The sequence below is a fragment of the Charadrius vociferus genome, unplaced genomic scaffold (assembly GCF_000708025.1).
Source record: "Charadrius vociferus isolate BGI_N301 unplaced genomic scaffold, ASM70802v2 scaffold179, whole genome shotgun sequence".
NCBI lineage: Eukaryota > Metazoa > Chordata > Aves > Charadriiformes > Charadriidae > Charadrius > Charadrius vociferus.
In genome coordinates this window covers 4,198,762-4,216,614 of record NW_009650072.1, presented here as the reverse complement: position 1 = coordinate 4,216,614, position 17,853 = coordinate 4,198,762, and the positions used below count along the sequence as shown (strand labels likewise).

Genomic DNA, 17,853 nt, shown 5'->3' with positions numbered 1-17,853 from the left:
AGATCCACAGAAAGGAAGACCATGGACAAAGCATCCCAGCCCAAGAGAAATATTACTAATAATTGTTGTTAGGTATCTAAAAGACCTATTGAATACTGCAAATTGGTTGGGTTTTTTTGGGTTTGGGTTTGTTGGTTTGGGTTTTTTTTCAGAAAAACTGTTGTTCTAATAGCTAAGCAATTATTTTTACTATATTAATCACATTAAAAAAAAAAATACAAAAAGGAATGAACTAATCTATTTAACATAAAGGTGTTTCCATAAGACTAACAGCTTTATTTCCTGTGGAGCTGTTACTCACATAATTTCAAATTTTTCCTGACGTGACAGTGTCACCTAGAACATCCAGAAAACATTATACTGATTTAAAACACAAGGATTAATTCTGCAGTCCTCAGTCATCCCTAACAGTTTTTTTTTAAAAAAAAATCCTGCCTGAACAAGGGCCATAGGATGTGATCCACTCATATTTCAGTCAATGCTTTGTTTTGTTTTAAGATGGAGAAATGACAGACAGGAATTCACCACAGAGAAAGAAGGCAGCCTGACTTTATGTTTGATGGATGCATTGTTCAAGACGTGGCTGAACACTGTTAATGAACAAATTTGCTTGCTCCTATGTAGCAAAACAATGAATTTTAAAAGCTGAAGTACAATGTGGTTTATAAAAGGGAACTATGTTTCAAATGGGAAAGAGGTTTACAAAACCACCTCCCTCAAATTATGTGATATTAATGACATGCAGAAAACTTTGCAAAAGGTTTTAATGTGTGTTGGAATCACTGCTTTAGTGGCCCGTTTCCTGCATTCAATCTGCAACTGAATTTGTCACCTTCTTGCGTATGCAACATCATCCTTTGTATATAACTAATTCCCTCCATCCACTGTTTGCTGTTCTCACTTGTCATATCATAGCAGTAAGTAGATGGCTAGAACCGAGGGCTAGGATACGCATATGCCATTTCTTCTTGCCTTTCACATGGAGTGCTGATATTATAATAATTAACAATATAATTAGTAAATAATGTATCATAAAGGGAGAGAAGCAAAAGCAGCATGATAACAGGAGCTGTAAGTTAGCAAGTAATAATGTTAGGAAAATTTCTTAAGGCTAATTTTTCAAATATGCTGCACCTGGGCATTTGGGATTTGGGAGTGAAGCCAGGAAGATGTTTTTACAAACAGGGCAATGGCATGTCCAAATATGTTGCCACATTTACCTGATTTGGATTAAAAATGGGGGATCTGCCATGGGATACGGGCTTACGTGAAAATTTACATATTACTCCTTTTTGAAATACTGCACTTCGTGTTAAACTACCCCTGCCAAATTGCGAACATAATCATTTAATATTTGCAGAAGCTGTGAAGATACTGTAATTCCCACCCCACACACATTTTGGACCACCGATTCTGTAAAATTAAATCAAAGTACAAATTGAGAAAAGATTGTCCGCTTGCTGCTAAGTTCTGCACTAAACACTTGCTGAGATACCTGGCATATCTATGTGGAAGAAAGGCAGATGCTCTTAAACACTTTTCTATTGCTGAGATACTGAGGTTCCTGAAGGAGAAAATGGTGTGCAGTATAAACTTAGCAAAAAAGACAGTTGTACAAAGAAGAGGACTTGTCTGAATCTGTATCAATTGCTCATGCTTAGCCGGAATATATGGTGTTCTTTCCTTAATGTATTCATATTTCTGCTCCACTCCCTGTGCTCAAGGAGGTAAGGAAGAAGGGCAAGATTCCTCCCTCCTCCATGCAGTATGATATAACGGTGGCTTTCTCTGTCAGCTGAAAATTCACTTGTGCCTGGAAACGTTACGCTATTTTAGGCAACTTCAAGCAATACAAAGACATGTGCAGAGCTAAGAATCAGGACCATGGGGTGTTTTGCACCTGTGGTGGCTGTACATGAGTATGAAAAAATGTTTTAAACCATGGAACTACTATATTTAATTTTTTACTCACTCCACTTAAAAATAGCTAAGCAAATGGACAGATGCTTTCAGCATTTATGACAATAATTTTCTCATGGGCAAAGACTTTCTGTGTAAAACTGCAGCCCACAGTTACTTTTTTACAGCCTTGTTCTAAATTCCTGAAAATAACGTTTTACTGTATAATGGAAATTGTGACAAACCCTTAACCATAACTGTGCTAATAGACACCCCTATTTAAAACTCAGGGCATTGTAACAGTGGTTGGTTGTACAACATCCGAAATTCTAATGAGAATTTTTTTAAATAAAGGTACTATTCTATAAGAATCAATTACTGTAGCATGGAAACAGCAAATGAGAAAGCTTCATATTTAGCAATAGGAAAAAAACACCTAAGACAGTTGAAAATCAAAAGGTAACACTTGTGGAGGACATCCAGATTTATTAGTCTGAAAGTGAGTATTATGTTAAATATTAGTGTCTTGAGAGAAGTAAGTTTCAATACCACAGGAAGATAGGTCCACACACCCCCAGCTCAGATTTTTCAGTACTCAAAGTGGGAGTTCCCCCTGTAAAATGTTAGGGGGATGCTGGCAACAATGAGATTCATGAAGTGGTTGCCATCAGAAAAGTGATGGGATGGTTCTTAAAGACAGAATGTCTTATTCCTGTCCTATTTGGAGGCATCGAGTTACTCCAGGGCAGAGACACTGTATCTCATCCAACACAACTGAAATACCGTGCCGAAGTACTTTATCCCAGATTCCTGATCTGTTATGAGTTATTCTGAAAAATTTAAGCGTATCACTCAAGTATTAGGCTCAATCAGATAGTTCCATGGGCATTAAAAATGGCAACCACAATTAATGAAGGCTGCCTTTTAGCATCTGGTCTAATTAACCAAGATAATAAGTTATTTTATCTTTAAATAATAAAGATACACTTATGGGATTTTTTTTTAATCAAAGACATTTAACAAGAATTCAGGGGAATAAAAATTCCAGTACTTGAGCTTACTGCATTCTTTCTGGAAACTCTTCTTTGTTTTCAGACAGCTTTCACTGTTTTCTGATATTCATCTTTCCTCTCTCAACTGCCATAGCAACTATTACAAATATTTATGCGCGACAAATACTGGCGTGGAGAGGCATTCTTTCCTCCAGTATTTATGGAGCACTGTCACAAAAGTAGGTGATGCTTTGTCATGCATGTACTACCTGCTGTTTACACCTCTGCAAAGGAGGGTGTTAAACAAGTTACCTCACAGGTTTGGATTGTGTTGGCAGCCTGCCAAGATCGATCTGCCTGCAAATATATGGTTCCCTTTCACCTACTTCTTCAACTGCTCGAAGTCAACCTTTTTTGGAGTTAAGAAGGAACTATGTCACCCTTTTGTATAAGCAATTATTCACTTTTTGACATACATGAGAATGTTGAGGCTTTGAGTATATGGTAGAGGTTCTCCTTTAAGAAAGCGTTGATCTGGTTTTTACTTAAAAGATTTGCAAAACCCAGGCACTTCTCACGATGTCTGCTCTATCCCCAGGGAGGGAGCAAAGGAAGTTTTCACAGATGGACAGAAACTTGGAGCTGCATAGGGTGGTAGTTTCTCCTCACCCTTAGATATCAGCCTTGTGTTCCCTTTGTAGCTCCTTTTTCTCATGTTTCTCCCCACACGGCCAAGAAACTACCTTCTACATTGCAAAGAAGGTAGAAGGTTTTTCCCCAGCTAGCTCATTCCTCTCCTCCACATGATGTCACATTCACTGCTGCTGCTGCTGCAATTGCAACCACTCATTGTTCACCATTTTCTGGCAATTGATTAAGTCCGTGATGATGCCTAACACCATTTCTTTTTTTCTTTCTCTGCCATTCAATTTCCCTTGCTTTTGGGCAGGGAGAATCTCTCATTGTACTAAAATATGCCTTGCAATCTGGCTAGCCCAAGTCAAATATGAATGGGAAGTGCTAATTTTATGGACATAAAAAGACAGACTGCTGTTAACTGCTGCAAATACTGAGCAATTCATTGACTTTGTATGTCGGTCAGCAAATCCATCGTCTGAAATGCTGCAGAACTGGGTTCTTAAGCTTACTGCTGAATAGAACTGTGTTCTTTCAAAACCAAAGGTGAGCTTGTGCCCCTCCAAGCTTGGGTTCAGGTCCAAAATCAGATTCAGACCAAAACCTACGTACATCTGAACCGCAATTAATAAGATGAAGCCAAGGCTTACTACTGGAACCAGCCTCTTACCAATGGTTATGCAGCTTGCAGTCCCCAGCTGGCTTGCCTTCAGCCTATTTGGAGCATGGTCAAAGATACCATGATTAAACAGATAAGGCTTAAAGCTATATAATCTTAAACTGTGACCTGATATATAGAAAAACACAATCTTTAAACCACAGGCACCAAGGAGGACACAGGCACTAAGTCAATGATTTTAAGAAGATGGGCTGCTACCAATCCCGTGCTGAGGACTCCAAGATACCTCTTAATAGGTTTCGTAGCAAAGGTTACCCTTTGGGAGACTTTGAAAAGTAATAGTCTAATACAAGGATAAAGTAAATACATAGATACAGATAAAGTGGACAGATGGATCCCACCACATTATTTAAAATTGTTTTTATCTAAACTAGTAGGCATGTACTTGTCCTCAGAACTATGGTCCATGCTTAACACACAGTGGTAGATTAGTAACAAAGGAAGCAGCAGCAAGTGCTAAACACAAAGTTTACAGAATCAAGAAAACTATCACATGAGAAATAGAAGAAATGAAAACATCAAAAACAGACTCAGAAGAAAAGGTCTTTGTATACGTTGTCCCAAATGGCAAACTGTGAAGCCAAATATTTCCCTCACAAGCCCGATTCTAATACAGTAACACGAATGAACGTGGAAATAAATGTTAAGTACTAATACAGCATTTTCATCTGTTTCCATTTGCTTTATAAAAATGAATTTAGCTTCACAATGAATCTGATTTTTCACTTGAGAAAAGTGGACAGAGAGAAGTCATTTCTCTTTTGCAAAATCACACAGTAAAGCAGTGGGAAAACAATAACATTCAGATGTTTTTGCCCTGAGCCCAGGATCCAATCACGAAAACTATATTTTAACAGATCCAGTTCTTTGGCAGGAATGAAGATCAGGTCTTGATGGAATCTGAATCCCTGACTATGACTGCTGAAGGAAACCACACTGCAACCTGAGCTAAGGTAAAATCAGTAATTGTCAACAGGAATGTTAGGCCTATTCTGCAGGTTTCTATATACTACGAACAAAAATAATCACATACTTCCTACGAATTTCCAAAGCATTTGACCACAAACACAAAACCAGAAGGTTCCGTAAGCATAGAGAACATTATACAAGCACAAGATCCATAAACATAGAGCACATTGTATGATTCAAAAGAGGTAGCGCTATCACCAGAAGTGAGCATCTCTGAAAGGTATATCTTCTCTAGAACTTGAACCAAAAAAAGATATTCAGATCTTCCAATATTCTCAGATAACTAAGAACTAAATAGTTTAGGTTCCACTACCTGGAATTTAAACAGGGCTCACCTATGTCCCCTGACTATATTCTACAGACTTTGGTCAGCTGATGTCTGCCAGTCATGTTTAAAAAGTGGTTTTAGCTATAGCTAAATTCAAAGCTGTCTTGGTGTGTCCACGCTAGTCAGCTGTATTTCAGTACTGACAATCTCAAATGTTCAAAATTATGAAGCCGCCTACAGAAAGAATGATGTTTTCTTTAAAATGATGAGGTCTGGAGAAAAAAAAATCCTTGTTTAGTTCTAGAATTGACTGTTGTTTATAATTTTGCATACCAGCCACCGAACATGGTGGCTCTCAAATCATGTTTTTGAATGAACATGACAACTGGGATTTCCAGGTAATGATATAAGTCTAATAGCTGTGGATTATTCACCAATGGTGTCACAGTCAGTGGCAATGTTTTTGAATACAGTCTGAGCATGATTTTTAATATAGTTAGCCCAGTCCTGCTGGTGGCTAAGGAAGTAATAGAGATGTTGGTTTATGTCATATTTAATATAAAACTCTTGTTGATTATTTTCAGGCCTCCATTCAGAAGACAGTTAGATCATTATGAGTTACACAAGCTTTGAATACGACTTCATATGCTAGGTCATCTCTGAAAGTATACCTAGTTACCCAGTTAAATCTTAAAAAAGGTTCCAAAAACTGGGCAGGGACAACAAGTTAAGTCTTAAAAGTCATTCTGCAGTATCCTTTCATATCAGTCTTATAATTGCATAGAGCTAAATTTAAAGAATTTCAAGACTTGTCTTGTAATTCATGAATCAAAAATAAATATACATGTAGCTTCAGCTTCTGATCAATGACCCAGTACTACAAGCACTCCTAAAATGAAGGGAAAACATGACTCTGATCCTGTCAAACTCAGATCACTGCCATATGTTATAGAAGATATAAGCAGTAGAGAGAAATCATTGCTAGATACTATTACAAAGGCATTCCATAGAACACAGAAGTCTGCTGATATTTCTTATAACAAAGCACTTGAACCTTAAAGGCTGTATCAAAGCTAAAGGAACTAGTAGTGCTTCCCAGATTTGGTCTATCTCGGCTGCCTGCTGGGATGAGACAGACATGTACCATGTCTCTGCACACTTTAGTTTCCTTTGGAAACGCAGGTGTGCAGGTAGGCAGGGAGCGGAACTGCACTTCTTTAGCTCCCTTGGACAAGATCAGTTGGGGCATCAGGATGTAGCCCAAACTGTGCTTCCCCTCAGTTTATGGCCAGCAGTGGGACTAAATTTGGAGCCCTTGGCTCAGGAATAGATCTGTTACACCACTCCACCCACCACCGCATACTCCCCCTCAAAAAAATCCCTCTATAAGTACTCAATAGATCTTCGCTAAATGTAGTAAATTTGATAATTCTGAAGTTCTAAAATTCTGCTGATGGAATTAGAACCAACTGACAGTTCTAACAGCCACACACCAACTCTGTCACAACTGCAGTTGGACCTCAGAGATCTGGATGTATTTCTGATGAAGAAAGATAGGAGGTTAAAAGTTGACCACCAATATGTTACTTCAGAAATCTTTATTTTCTATATGACTGTGTTATTTGCATAAAAGCACACAACAAAACACATAAATATTATCTAAAGATGTCTACAGCAACCTGCACTCAAATGGTATCTTAAAATATTGCAAATAAGATTAAAAGTAAGTAACAATGACAAAACAGTAAAGAAGGTGTGAAAGACACTAAATCTTTGAAGAATATGGCTATGGTTATTAGAAACCTTCGACATTCAGTTGAGATTGTGACCTTGGCAACCCACTAAAATGCAACAAGGCTCTCTTCTTAGAGGAGGCCAAAGAAGAGCAACAAGCTGGTGAAGGGTCTAGAGAACAAGTCCTGTGAGGAACTGCTGAGGGAACTGGGGTTGTTTAGCCTGGAGAAAAGGAGGCTCAGGGGTGACCTCATCACTCTACAACTACCTGAAAGGAGGTCGTGGCGAGGTGGGTGTTGGTCTCTTCTCCCAAGTAACAAGTGATAGGACAAGATGAAACAGCCTCAAGTTGCACCAAAGGAGGTTTAGATTAGATATTAGGAAAAATGTCTTCACCAAAAAGGTTATTAAGCACCGGAACAGGCTGCCCAGGGAAAGTAGCTAAGTCACCACCCCTGGAGGTATTTAAAAGATGTATAGACATGGCGCTTAGGGATGTGGTTTAGTGGTGGACTTGATAGTGTTAGGTTTATGGTTGGACTCGATGATCTTAAGGGTCTTTTCCAACCTAAATGATTCGATGATTCTAAAGAATAAATTGTCAAGTTTCTTAGTAATGCAGTGCTGAAACAGACACATATGGAAGCACAAAATAATAGCAACACATATAAAAACATCTGTGACATGGCAAACCTAGAAAGATCTGTAATAGATTCATGACAATTAAAAGCATTAATATTCTGGAAGACGAACAGAGTCTGTAGCATGGTACAGTATATCAGAGGCTACGGTTTAACTGCCGGTATTTCAGCAGCACTGTTTTCAGTGGACTTCCACTCTAAATGATGCGTCGCTAGAAGTGTCACCTCTTAGCTAGCTTCCCAAAGATAAGGGGCAAAACTTGGGTGATATTTTAAATGTATTTTTTTTTTAATATCGAGCTAATACCTAACTTCACCTTGTCTACAAGTAGAAGGACAAATAAGAAGCTCCGTTTTGAACACCCACCAATGTTTTTTTTCAGATCCACAGAGGTATTCATGCAGCACCTCTTTTCCAGAGACATCTGTTGGCTGCTAAACAAAGTCTGGAAATCTGAACCCATTCACAAACTCAGATTTCCCATGTGGCAACACACCATGCCTCAAACTGGCCCACTAGCTCTAGAAAGACATGCTCACTGTCCTTAAAGTGGCACACATCACTGTAGCTTGAGTTACATATGTCAAAGCTTCGTTCCACACTATCCAGTAACAGGGGGTGCTGCCAGTACCACAAGGTGTATCAAGTTACTAAATTAAGGACACTAGAAAGAGAAAGGATGAATTGAAGGAAATGAGGTAAACCCAGAAAGTTGTCAGGAACTTGATGTCATATGAACCAGTAACTCTGTATCTGTAAGTATTCTCTTGCAACTTTTCATCCCAACTGGGGAAAAAAATATCCTTCAACATGCTGAAATATGAGAAGTTGCTGCAAGATGGAAATTCCTTTACAAAGCAGTTTATAAATAACTGGTTAGTCAACAAGTACTTTTGAAAGTCCATGTATCTCCTAAGCCATTTTTTTTCCAGAAAAAAAACATTGTAAAACACCTGTCTGGAAGTTATTTTTTACCTACATTCTGTTCATTATTGTTCTGTTTAAGGGCAATACAACAGTGGCCAATCACATCCAATAAAGGATGAAAATATCAAGCTCATATACAATAGCTCCCTAAAACTGAAAATCTGGAAATGATTTGTTTTATAAGGAACTATTAAAAAATAATATATACATACTTAGGGAAAATCTGAAATGTCTCATTAAGCTGCTAGTCTCCTTCCGAATATTATTTGTAATAAATGGCTGATGAGCTTCAGTCATCATCTTACTGTTATGGAGACCTGAAATCTTGACTATGTCAAAATACTTAAAAAAAAAAAACCAACCACAAATTAAGCATGCTCCTGGTGCACGTGTCAGTTCCATGTGACAAGCTAATAATGATATTAAGCCAAAAGTAGGAATATTTTGCTGAATTAAATTTGAGAGGTAACTTCCTCTGTATGGATGAGTCCATACAGGAACATCTTGGAAATGAACTTGCAGCTTCTCCATTGTATACAAGTCCTTGCCCTAAATACTTTTAAATTCAGCTTTTTTGGTTTGCCTAGAGACTGATTGTAATGTCAGTTGGCAAGCAAGGACAATCAGGGATCTAAGATGTTTTATCACAGGCACATCATGTACTACCTATGCAGTAAAGAAAAGATAACATTTACATGTGCTGTTGTTGTCAGACTTCAAAATGAAGGCACAATTCATGAGACCTTACCTGGACCCTTTATTTCTGGGTCACAGAGAGACAGAACAGAATATGTGCCCATAGGAATACTTCTCTATACAGAAAATACTAATATCTTTTTATCAGAAAAATTCTGTTGCAGTATTTCAAGAATCAGTTGAAAAGAACCCTATTTGTCAACAATCACAAGTTTATTGGTCCTATTCTTCTGATCCAAGAAAAAAACCAAATTTTTAACCTCTTAGATGTCCTGGATATTAATGGAAAAAATGTAAAGATGTTTTAACCTTTTCTTAGAACAATGGCATAACTAAAGCTTGTCAGGTTAAAAAAGAACAGAATGATTCTCAAACAGAAGTAAATTAAAGAGGCAAAACATTACATAATATTCTATCTGAATAGTACATTAATCTTGCTATAGTGACTGGTAGGGGTCCTATCTGTCTACATGTACTCTTCTAATGTATCATAGGGTAGAGAGGATACCAGTGGCATCCACTTCCAGAGCATGCATGATAACTCTGCTAGAGACTAAACTCAGTCTTGATAAACACTGATTTCCACCTGTGGCTTGACACTGTATGGCTGATATATAGAACTCTCACTGAAATGAGTGTAAATTCACTGAAGGTTTATATCATGAAAAAGACATTTTCATATAGAAAATGTGAAATATTTTTGCATTATCATTTGACAGCTGCCTGCCAATAAAATTGTGCTTGCTGTATCTTGAAGAGTTTGTGAGTGCACTGATGGGAAGATTTCTTAAAGAGCTCTAACTTTATTCAAAGCTGCTAAATCATTAAAAACTGGTGAATATATAGATATGTATATATTGCCTTGCTGAGATAATTTTCTCAATGTTTCCTACACTTTTATTAATATTACAAAATGTAAACATTTAATTGACAGCTGCTGGGGGTAAAAACAGTTGCATTGCAGAAGGACTTAGAGGGCTATACAGTCCTTTTCAGCTATCTGCCTTTTGCTATGGATGTATTACAATCTCACAAAAACACACAGAAATCATTCCAGTGTTACCGTGGGATGTAAGCTAGACAGTACTTAGGACAGTGGCAGCATTTCAGCCATACCATTCTGTGATGCAGTGTTCAATAACCCATAGTCAAAATTGCAACTCACCTTCTGCATCTTCTGGCCTGGTAAGATCGATGACACCAGGGCCCAGTTTTCCATCCTCATTGGGCTTCCCTGTTAACTGTGGGCCTAAATTTTCAAACCTTGTTCTTTCCTGGAAAAGAACAGAAATAGCCTTAATGCTCCATATAGGTTAGCTCTCATTATATGCCTGTGCATACATGTATGCACTGATACATGCCTTATTTTTTAAATCTGAAAAAATAACGAGTGCATTTAATTAGAATTTTAACTCAGGGGCAATTTTTTACAGATTCTGAATGTGTGCATTTATGAAAATCAGTTTTAAATGTGAAACATATACAGAAACTTTGAGATTATTTTGATCTGCACTGCCATAATGCCTAAACAATTGTGCATGCAAATACAAAACACTCTTGGCAGCAAACAGTGCTGATCGATGCTGCTCACTTCGCCTTTCCGCTTATTTTCTAACTTAAACTGGAAAAGACAATCAACATTTGGGAGACATGAAAATTCAGAAGTTGAAAGAAGAGTTTGTATTAAAACATAATTTAGTGGAAAAAGCACTTTTTCCCACTATGAGATTCAAGTTTGCATTCATACCTCTGAGAAAACACAAGTCTGAATTTTATGCAAGAGGTTTTCAAAGACAAGTATTTGAACGCAGGAATAATAGATGACAGAACTGATATTATTATTTTGTCTAGGAATTTAAATTGTAACTCACTGGAAAGGGAACCTAAGGAGATTAAAAAAAAAAAAAAAAGGAAAAAGAATGCACATTCCTAGAAAAACAGAAAGCTTTTGAGAGCTGGAGACCTCCATAGGAAACCTGGAACTAGAAAGTGGAAACTGAAAGATATTTTACATGTTAACCCAGTTCTTCAATCAACTACTGGACAAGGGCACTATAAATGGCAGTGTAATATTGTCTCACAATAGTAGTCTCTGTAGTACTGCCTATCAGTAGCAAAGCGTTCAATGGTTATCATTAATTTAGCATTCTCATTTGAATGAACATAGCTTGTTTTCCCTCTTGCCTTGTTGTTACGTCTTCAGACTAAACTTGGCATTATGTTGTACTTGTGAATGAATGAAACCTTGTTGTTCATTACTATGAAACAATATTAAATGTCATGTCAACTTGAATTTACAGACATGAAATACCAGCTTTCAGCTCTATGAACAGTTTCTCCATGTTGTACTTAATGCATTATGCAGAAGTAGAGTGCTGATTGCTGTTCAGTCTATTGTTCAATGACCTAGTTCTGTGCTGTGCATGTTAGACATAAGAAAACATTAGGAGTTTCTCTCCTGCAAGATGGTTATAAACTTGAAAATGTTCTTAAGGACAAAACATACTGCATGGCCCTGGCTCCTCATTTGCTCCACCTCCAAATACTTCTGCTTTCCAATGTGATTATTTTTCTATTATCATTATCTTTCAGTAATAAAACCCCACCAGCCAACAACTGAGGAATTCTTTTGATTCCTCATTCTTTTGATTCCTTCAGCCATGGATTTTTAAAATTATTTTCTGTTTAATTTGCAGAGGAAGACAAGAAAGCACAACTTGACGCTGGATTTGCCACAACATGCAGCTGAGGCATTTCAGGTACTAACTGCATTTCTAAAAGTTCCTCAGACTCTTCTAGTTGTCGAAAAAAATAACTCTGCATTTTATGTTTGTTTAACTTCTTAACTTATTTTCTTCTGTAAAATCTGCGGTTGATGAAGCAGCTTACATATACAAAGGGACTCACAAGAAAACAAAGAGTTACAAATGAAATGTGACTGCAGAAAGGCACTGCAATACTAGAGGCCCAATATTTTACTGAAAGATGTTGTGCAATGTAACAATACACCTGAATCATCAGGATGGGATCTGTTTTACTGGTAGACAGAATAAAAAATAAGTTTGTCAAGGATTCTGCGTTCCATTGCAAAGGGCTGATTTGCAGTTGAGACAAAAGCAAAGATCAGTACTAAGAAAACAGCTTTTGGCACATATATTATCTCTTCTAAAATATTTGTACTAAAAGCTTTTTCTTAAGGATGTTAATACAGCACCTGCAGTATTCTTGGAAGAACAGCCTTTAAGTGTGTTTCAGAAGAGGGAGAAATACCTTTCTGCTATAAAAATCAACAGACCCTGCTACATATCAATATGCACATTTGAAATATCTTTCTAGTCATTCATTCTCTTTGATTTTACCAGAAAATATTCTGTTAAAAAAAAAAAAGGAAGAAAAAAAGAAAGTTTCTGAAAGAATATCAATATTTTGACATGGAAGGAGAAAAGGGAAAATTACATGATAAGGTTCAGGAACAGTAAAATGAAAGCACTTACACCATAAAAATACCTGCTCTTGTCAAACAAAGGAGATGTACTTATAGTTATTTTATAACCCCCTCCTCCTAATTCATAAAAAGCTGTAACAAAGCTAGCTATATTTAAATCTTTGAAAAGCCTTTCAAAATCATTCCTTTGCTTGCTTTTTTAATGAAAATAATCTTCATAGTGATAGTAAAAAAATTTTCAATATTTGCATTGGGTTTAGGCAAATTCAGAGAACTGTAAAAAATAGAAAGATGTTACTCAACACTAATAATGTTTTAATCTAGTGGATGCCTTTACAATTCCAGGAAATAGAACAATTCATATCAGAGGAAACTTGTCCCACAAGGCTCCAAGCCTTTTTATGGGATTTTTCTTTGCTCTCGTCTTAAATTCTTCCTAAAGAGGATAGTTACTTGCACTAAAAATCCTTTAAAAATATACCTTTTTTGTAGTATGAGCAAGGACTGAGAGGAAGATTGATTCTGTACATAATTTTCCTATACGAACAAAAAAAGGCATACCTTCATTAAAAGTAATGGCTCTACATAGCTCAGCTAACAAATATGTTACCTAAACGTGCATTATATTTGCACACGTGTACATCATGTACTTGATATATTGCCACATCCCTAACCTACATTAACCAAATTTTGGTGAGTTTGTAATAGTGCACCACTATGGACAGTGCAGGTGTTTTGTTTCCTGTGAAAAGGCATTTTGGACCTTTATTTTGAACTGACTTTTTTGTACTGTCTATGGAGCTTCTACTGTATAGTCACATCAAGTTTTCACATTTAAATTTCAGAAAAAAGGTTTAGGCCATGACACTGACAACCCTTTCTCATGACTAGGTCAACACAGTTAATTGGAGTTTGCACTAGAAAACTGAAAGCTCTTCCCAGCACAATTTAGATCCTTTGTGCTTCTTTATATGTTGAACACACAGTAAAAATAAGCACTTCTTTAAAATGAGAAAAAGAAGAGAAAAAAGATTCTTCTTAGCAGCCAAATCTTAATTTTCCATTCTGTGATGTGATTAGGTACTTATTTATGCGTTGTCAGTCACAAACATGTAGAAAACGTAAAAGTTATTGAAAAAATTAAAGTCTGCTCAACTGTCTTGCAGGACTGTTGGTTCTCTAAGTGCTTTGAAATTATGATGTATGAGGTAGATGTTGCATATTAAATAAAGATATTTAAATTATAAAGCCCCCGTTAGTGAGAGCTGATGAATGTTAAATGTTACGAGCCACAAGGCTGTGGCATCCATCATATTCACATATTATCACAGTCAGTGATGGAGCAGCCCCAGTGATGACAGATAGACTGCTAGATAGTTATCCCTTATTTCCAGAGTCGCCAAGCAAGCCTTTCAACCCCTTTGGCATTATTTTTAGCTTTGCATTAAATTAGCAACTTTTCCGTCACGTTCTGGCAGAAAGTATCAATTCTTTCTTCACGTGTGGAAGGTAAAAGAATGATTTAGTGAAGCAAGGAGTAAAGGAAAAGGAAGCAGTAGCCCCCACCTCTGAAAAGGTTGCAAACTTCAAATGACTAGAAACAAATATAAAATTGTGATCTTGTGGAAGAACAGCAATGAAACAGTAAGCACACAATAATGGCTTTTCTCTGCACTTAGATAAAAGCTGAATTTTTGATGTGCACAGTATATTTTCATAAAATTTTATATACTATGTTTTATACACTTATTGGCTATTCCATAATAATGTGTGTGCTAACAGTAAAATTGCTCTTAAATTTATGTGTGTTATTTATACGTTCCCACGTAACAATGCTTTTTGTTGTAAAAAATATTCTGTTTATTAATGTAACTTTACAACCACTGCATCCAAGATCCGTGGTAAATTAATGACATTTTTATTATTTTATAGTGTCATTAAATTTTTACTGATCACTCCATCAAACAGAAGCAATAAAGGCCATAATGCAAACTGGGACACTTAGATCAGGGGAGCAGGAAGGCATTCCATATAGTCTGAAGTAAACGGCTTGCTATAAATGATATTTATACCATCTTTAAGGATGTGAGAATACTTGGACAAGTTTGGCAAAACTGTTTCTGTAGTACCGTGGATTGTGTACTTAAATAACAGTTTACTTGCCAGCAAGACAATTTTTTTTCAAACCATATGCGAGAAGATGACTGATTGCATCCATCTCTTGAAAAATAATATACGAAATGTAATAATACACTGGGCACCCCTCCCCTCTGGATTACCAAGACTGATCCGACTATACCCATGCCTCAAATTATTTCAACATGCTTGCTTTTTCCACATCTGAAATGTATGCTTAGTCTGAAATGGAAAATGGCATGCATACTGAGCGTTGTGTAAAAGATTTAAAATATATATATTTTTTGCAAACAAATACTTTTTATTTAACTAGACATGTTTCGACAATGATGTAATACCCTTTATTTCAACAGTCTAGCATGGAAGCAGTTACCAACATTAATTTAAAGACCCAGTTTCTAGAAACTGAATTAAAACGGGTCATTCACAGAAGCCACAGAGCATATGACTGAAGGGATATTATTTCTGCCGAGGACAATACTTTAGTTAGAATGACTACAAATAATTATCCCATGTTATCTTTATGTATGACATGTATTTCAATTGAACTATTAGATACTAAATGTTCTAGTAGCTTATTTGCTAACTGTGATCTATTCCCTTCATGTACCATGGACAGTAAACAACAGGCAAACAACTGACTATATTCAAAACACAAAAAGGACATTTTCAGCAGAACACAGAGAACAGGATTCCCAGTTTGAATAAGGAGGAATCACAAATCCTTTTTTTTCCCCCTGGAAAGTTGAGATACAAACATCCCAAGCTTTTCACCTTCTTACTACTTTGTAACGGCTAGGACTGAAAAGTTAAATTACCCTCCACTTAGAATCTTTTGCAACATCTTGGCACAGCAGGGATAATTACAAATTGACTTTCAGCCTTATCTCTGGATATTTTAGTTATTATGGGTGGGAAGTTTAAACATTAACCTTATTACAACAATGTCAATCATCCTACTGGTGTGCAGGCATGCAACTGCTGGAATTCTTTGGATGGCAAAGTAGATAAACACAATAGTGGCATTATTGTTACAATTAAAAGCAGGCCTTTGGTTTTGCAGAACTGTGGTGAACATCTAGAACTTGTTTCCAACATCATAGCAGCGGGATTTGCTCTAAGAAACCAGAGAAATTAAATCAGCAAAGTAGGCAAACTTATTGTAGGAATGCTGATATTTTAAGATATTACAAGATAGAAAGTATATCTTTTCCAACCACAGGTTGCAAGAATGAAGGACATGCTGCGTTCTAACATGTTGACACAACCTGACCTTACTTTATTTTTATTTAGGTGAAATACCTGAATTCAGTGATCTTGGGAACCAAAGAGGGACAGTTCAGTGTTTTTTTACCCTGACTAACTGCTGTTTTCATTTTTTTGAAGGCCTCTCTGTCATTCATAAACCGTTCCCCTACTATCTTTGTATGCTGAACATACAGCACAGACTAGCATCCCTGCCACAGACTACAGATGTCTGATACATTACAGTGCCTCAAAGGAAACAGCTTGCTTGAAAAGATGTGGGGAGAGAGAAGCCATGAGGTCCCCTTTTAAATACATTCTTCCATTTTAAAGCATAACTGAAAAATAAGAGATTAAAAGCAGATAATAGGGACTTTACACTAAAATTTCTTTGCCTGACTGGCAGGCTTCAGTTGGCTTCCAAGTGACAATGTGACATACGCAAGACCATCACAAGCAGAAAATACTCCGAAGTTGTTCAGTAACAGAATTTCATAGTGATTGTTATGATATGGGACTTTGTCCTTTCAAGACCCAGGTTCTGGAGTCAAAATTGAGAATTGCAATTCCATCAAAATTTAAAGTGTCTAGAAAAAAATTGAAACTGGAATACTAAAGACAAAAAATTAATCAGATAAATAATCACAAACCCAAACAGTCTACTTGTAAACACCCTCTTCAGCTAATTATTTTGGAAGCCTGATTTTAAGGATCAGAATTCCTAGAGCCTCTGGTTAGTGTGAGCAGTAGCCGTCTTGATCTCCAAACACAAATAAGAAGGATTTAGAGAAATTCCCTGATTATTGGAAGCATTCGGCACATACTAATAAGTTAATAGACTTCAGTGCATTGAAGCTTGCCTTTAAAAAAAAGCATATGAATTTAAAAATACTTTTAAAAGGCAAAAAAAAAGAACAGATAGCAAATGTTTCCACCTAAGTAGGATATTATGCCCTCCTACACACGAAGTATTGACATACCCGTAACTATTGCCACACTTGCAGGCACTCCTAAGCTACGGATCTGCCCTGGTTAGATTACTTTCAACAGGATTACTGCACTTACTGAGCCCCCTTAACCAAATGCTTTATGTCTTTGTTCATATGGTTTTAATATGGTTTTAACCAATTGCAAGGTTATTTATAAGTTTGCAACTCCCCAGTAGTTAGAGTTATGAAGCGTTCAGACTTAAGCATATCCAGTTGTGTGGTAACCCAACTACTGCTTTCATGCGGTTTCCAACTTTTTATTCATGCACAAAGGCATGATGCATGGCAGTATCTGAGAACTTTCTGATTAACTCTTTGTTTCAGCAGCAAATTCATACAGCAGCCTACAGTAAAATTACACGTCAACTAAAATGTAAAGATTTAAGAAAAAAAAATCCCACGACCTGTGGAATTCCACCTTAGACTGATGAGAAGTCATTAGTCCTTGAAAAACAAAGGGACAATCAATTAAATTAACAGCTGGTAAATGAAAAGCAAACAAAAGGAGTTACTACTTTAAACTCTGCATAATACGGCTGTAGAATTCACTAGAGGTCAGAAAGAGTCCAAAGCTTGGGCTGTCACTTGTTTTTAAA

General features: G+C 36.7%; 1 protein-coding gene across 1 annotated transcript in view; it reads right to left on the bottom strand.

Annotated features, from left to right (window-relative positions):
• Nucleotides 1–17,853, bottom strand: part of SOX6 (SRY (sex determining region Y)-box 6) — a 245,163-nt gene that overhangs the window by 19,062 nt on the left and 208,248 nt on the right. The window contains exon 12 of the mRNA XM_009892024.1: nucleotides 10,608–10,716. Coding sequence (XP_009890326.1) covers nucleotides 10,608–10,716 — 109 coding nt within the window. The remainder of the gene's footprint in view (nucleotides 1–10,607; nucleotides 10,717–17,853) is intronic.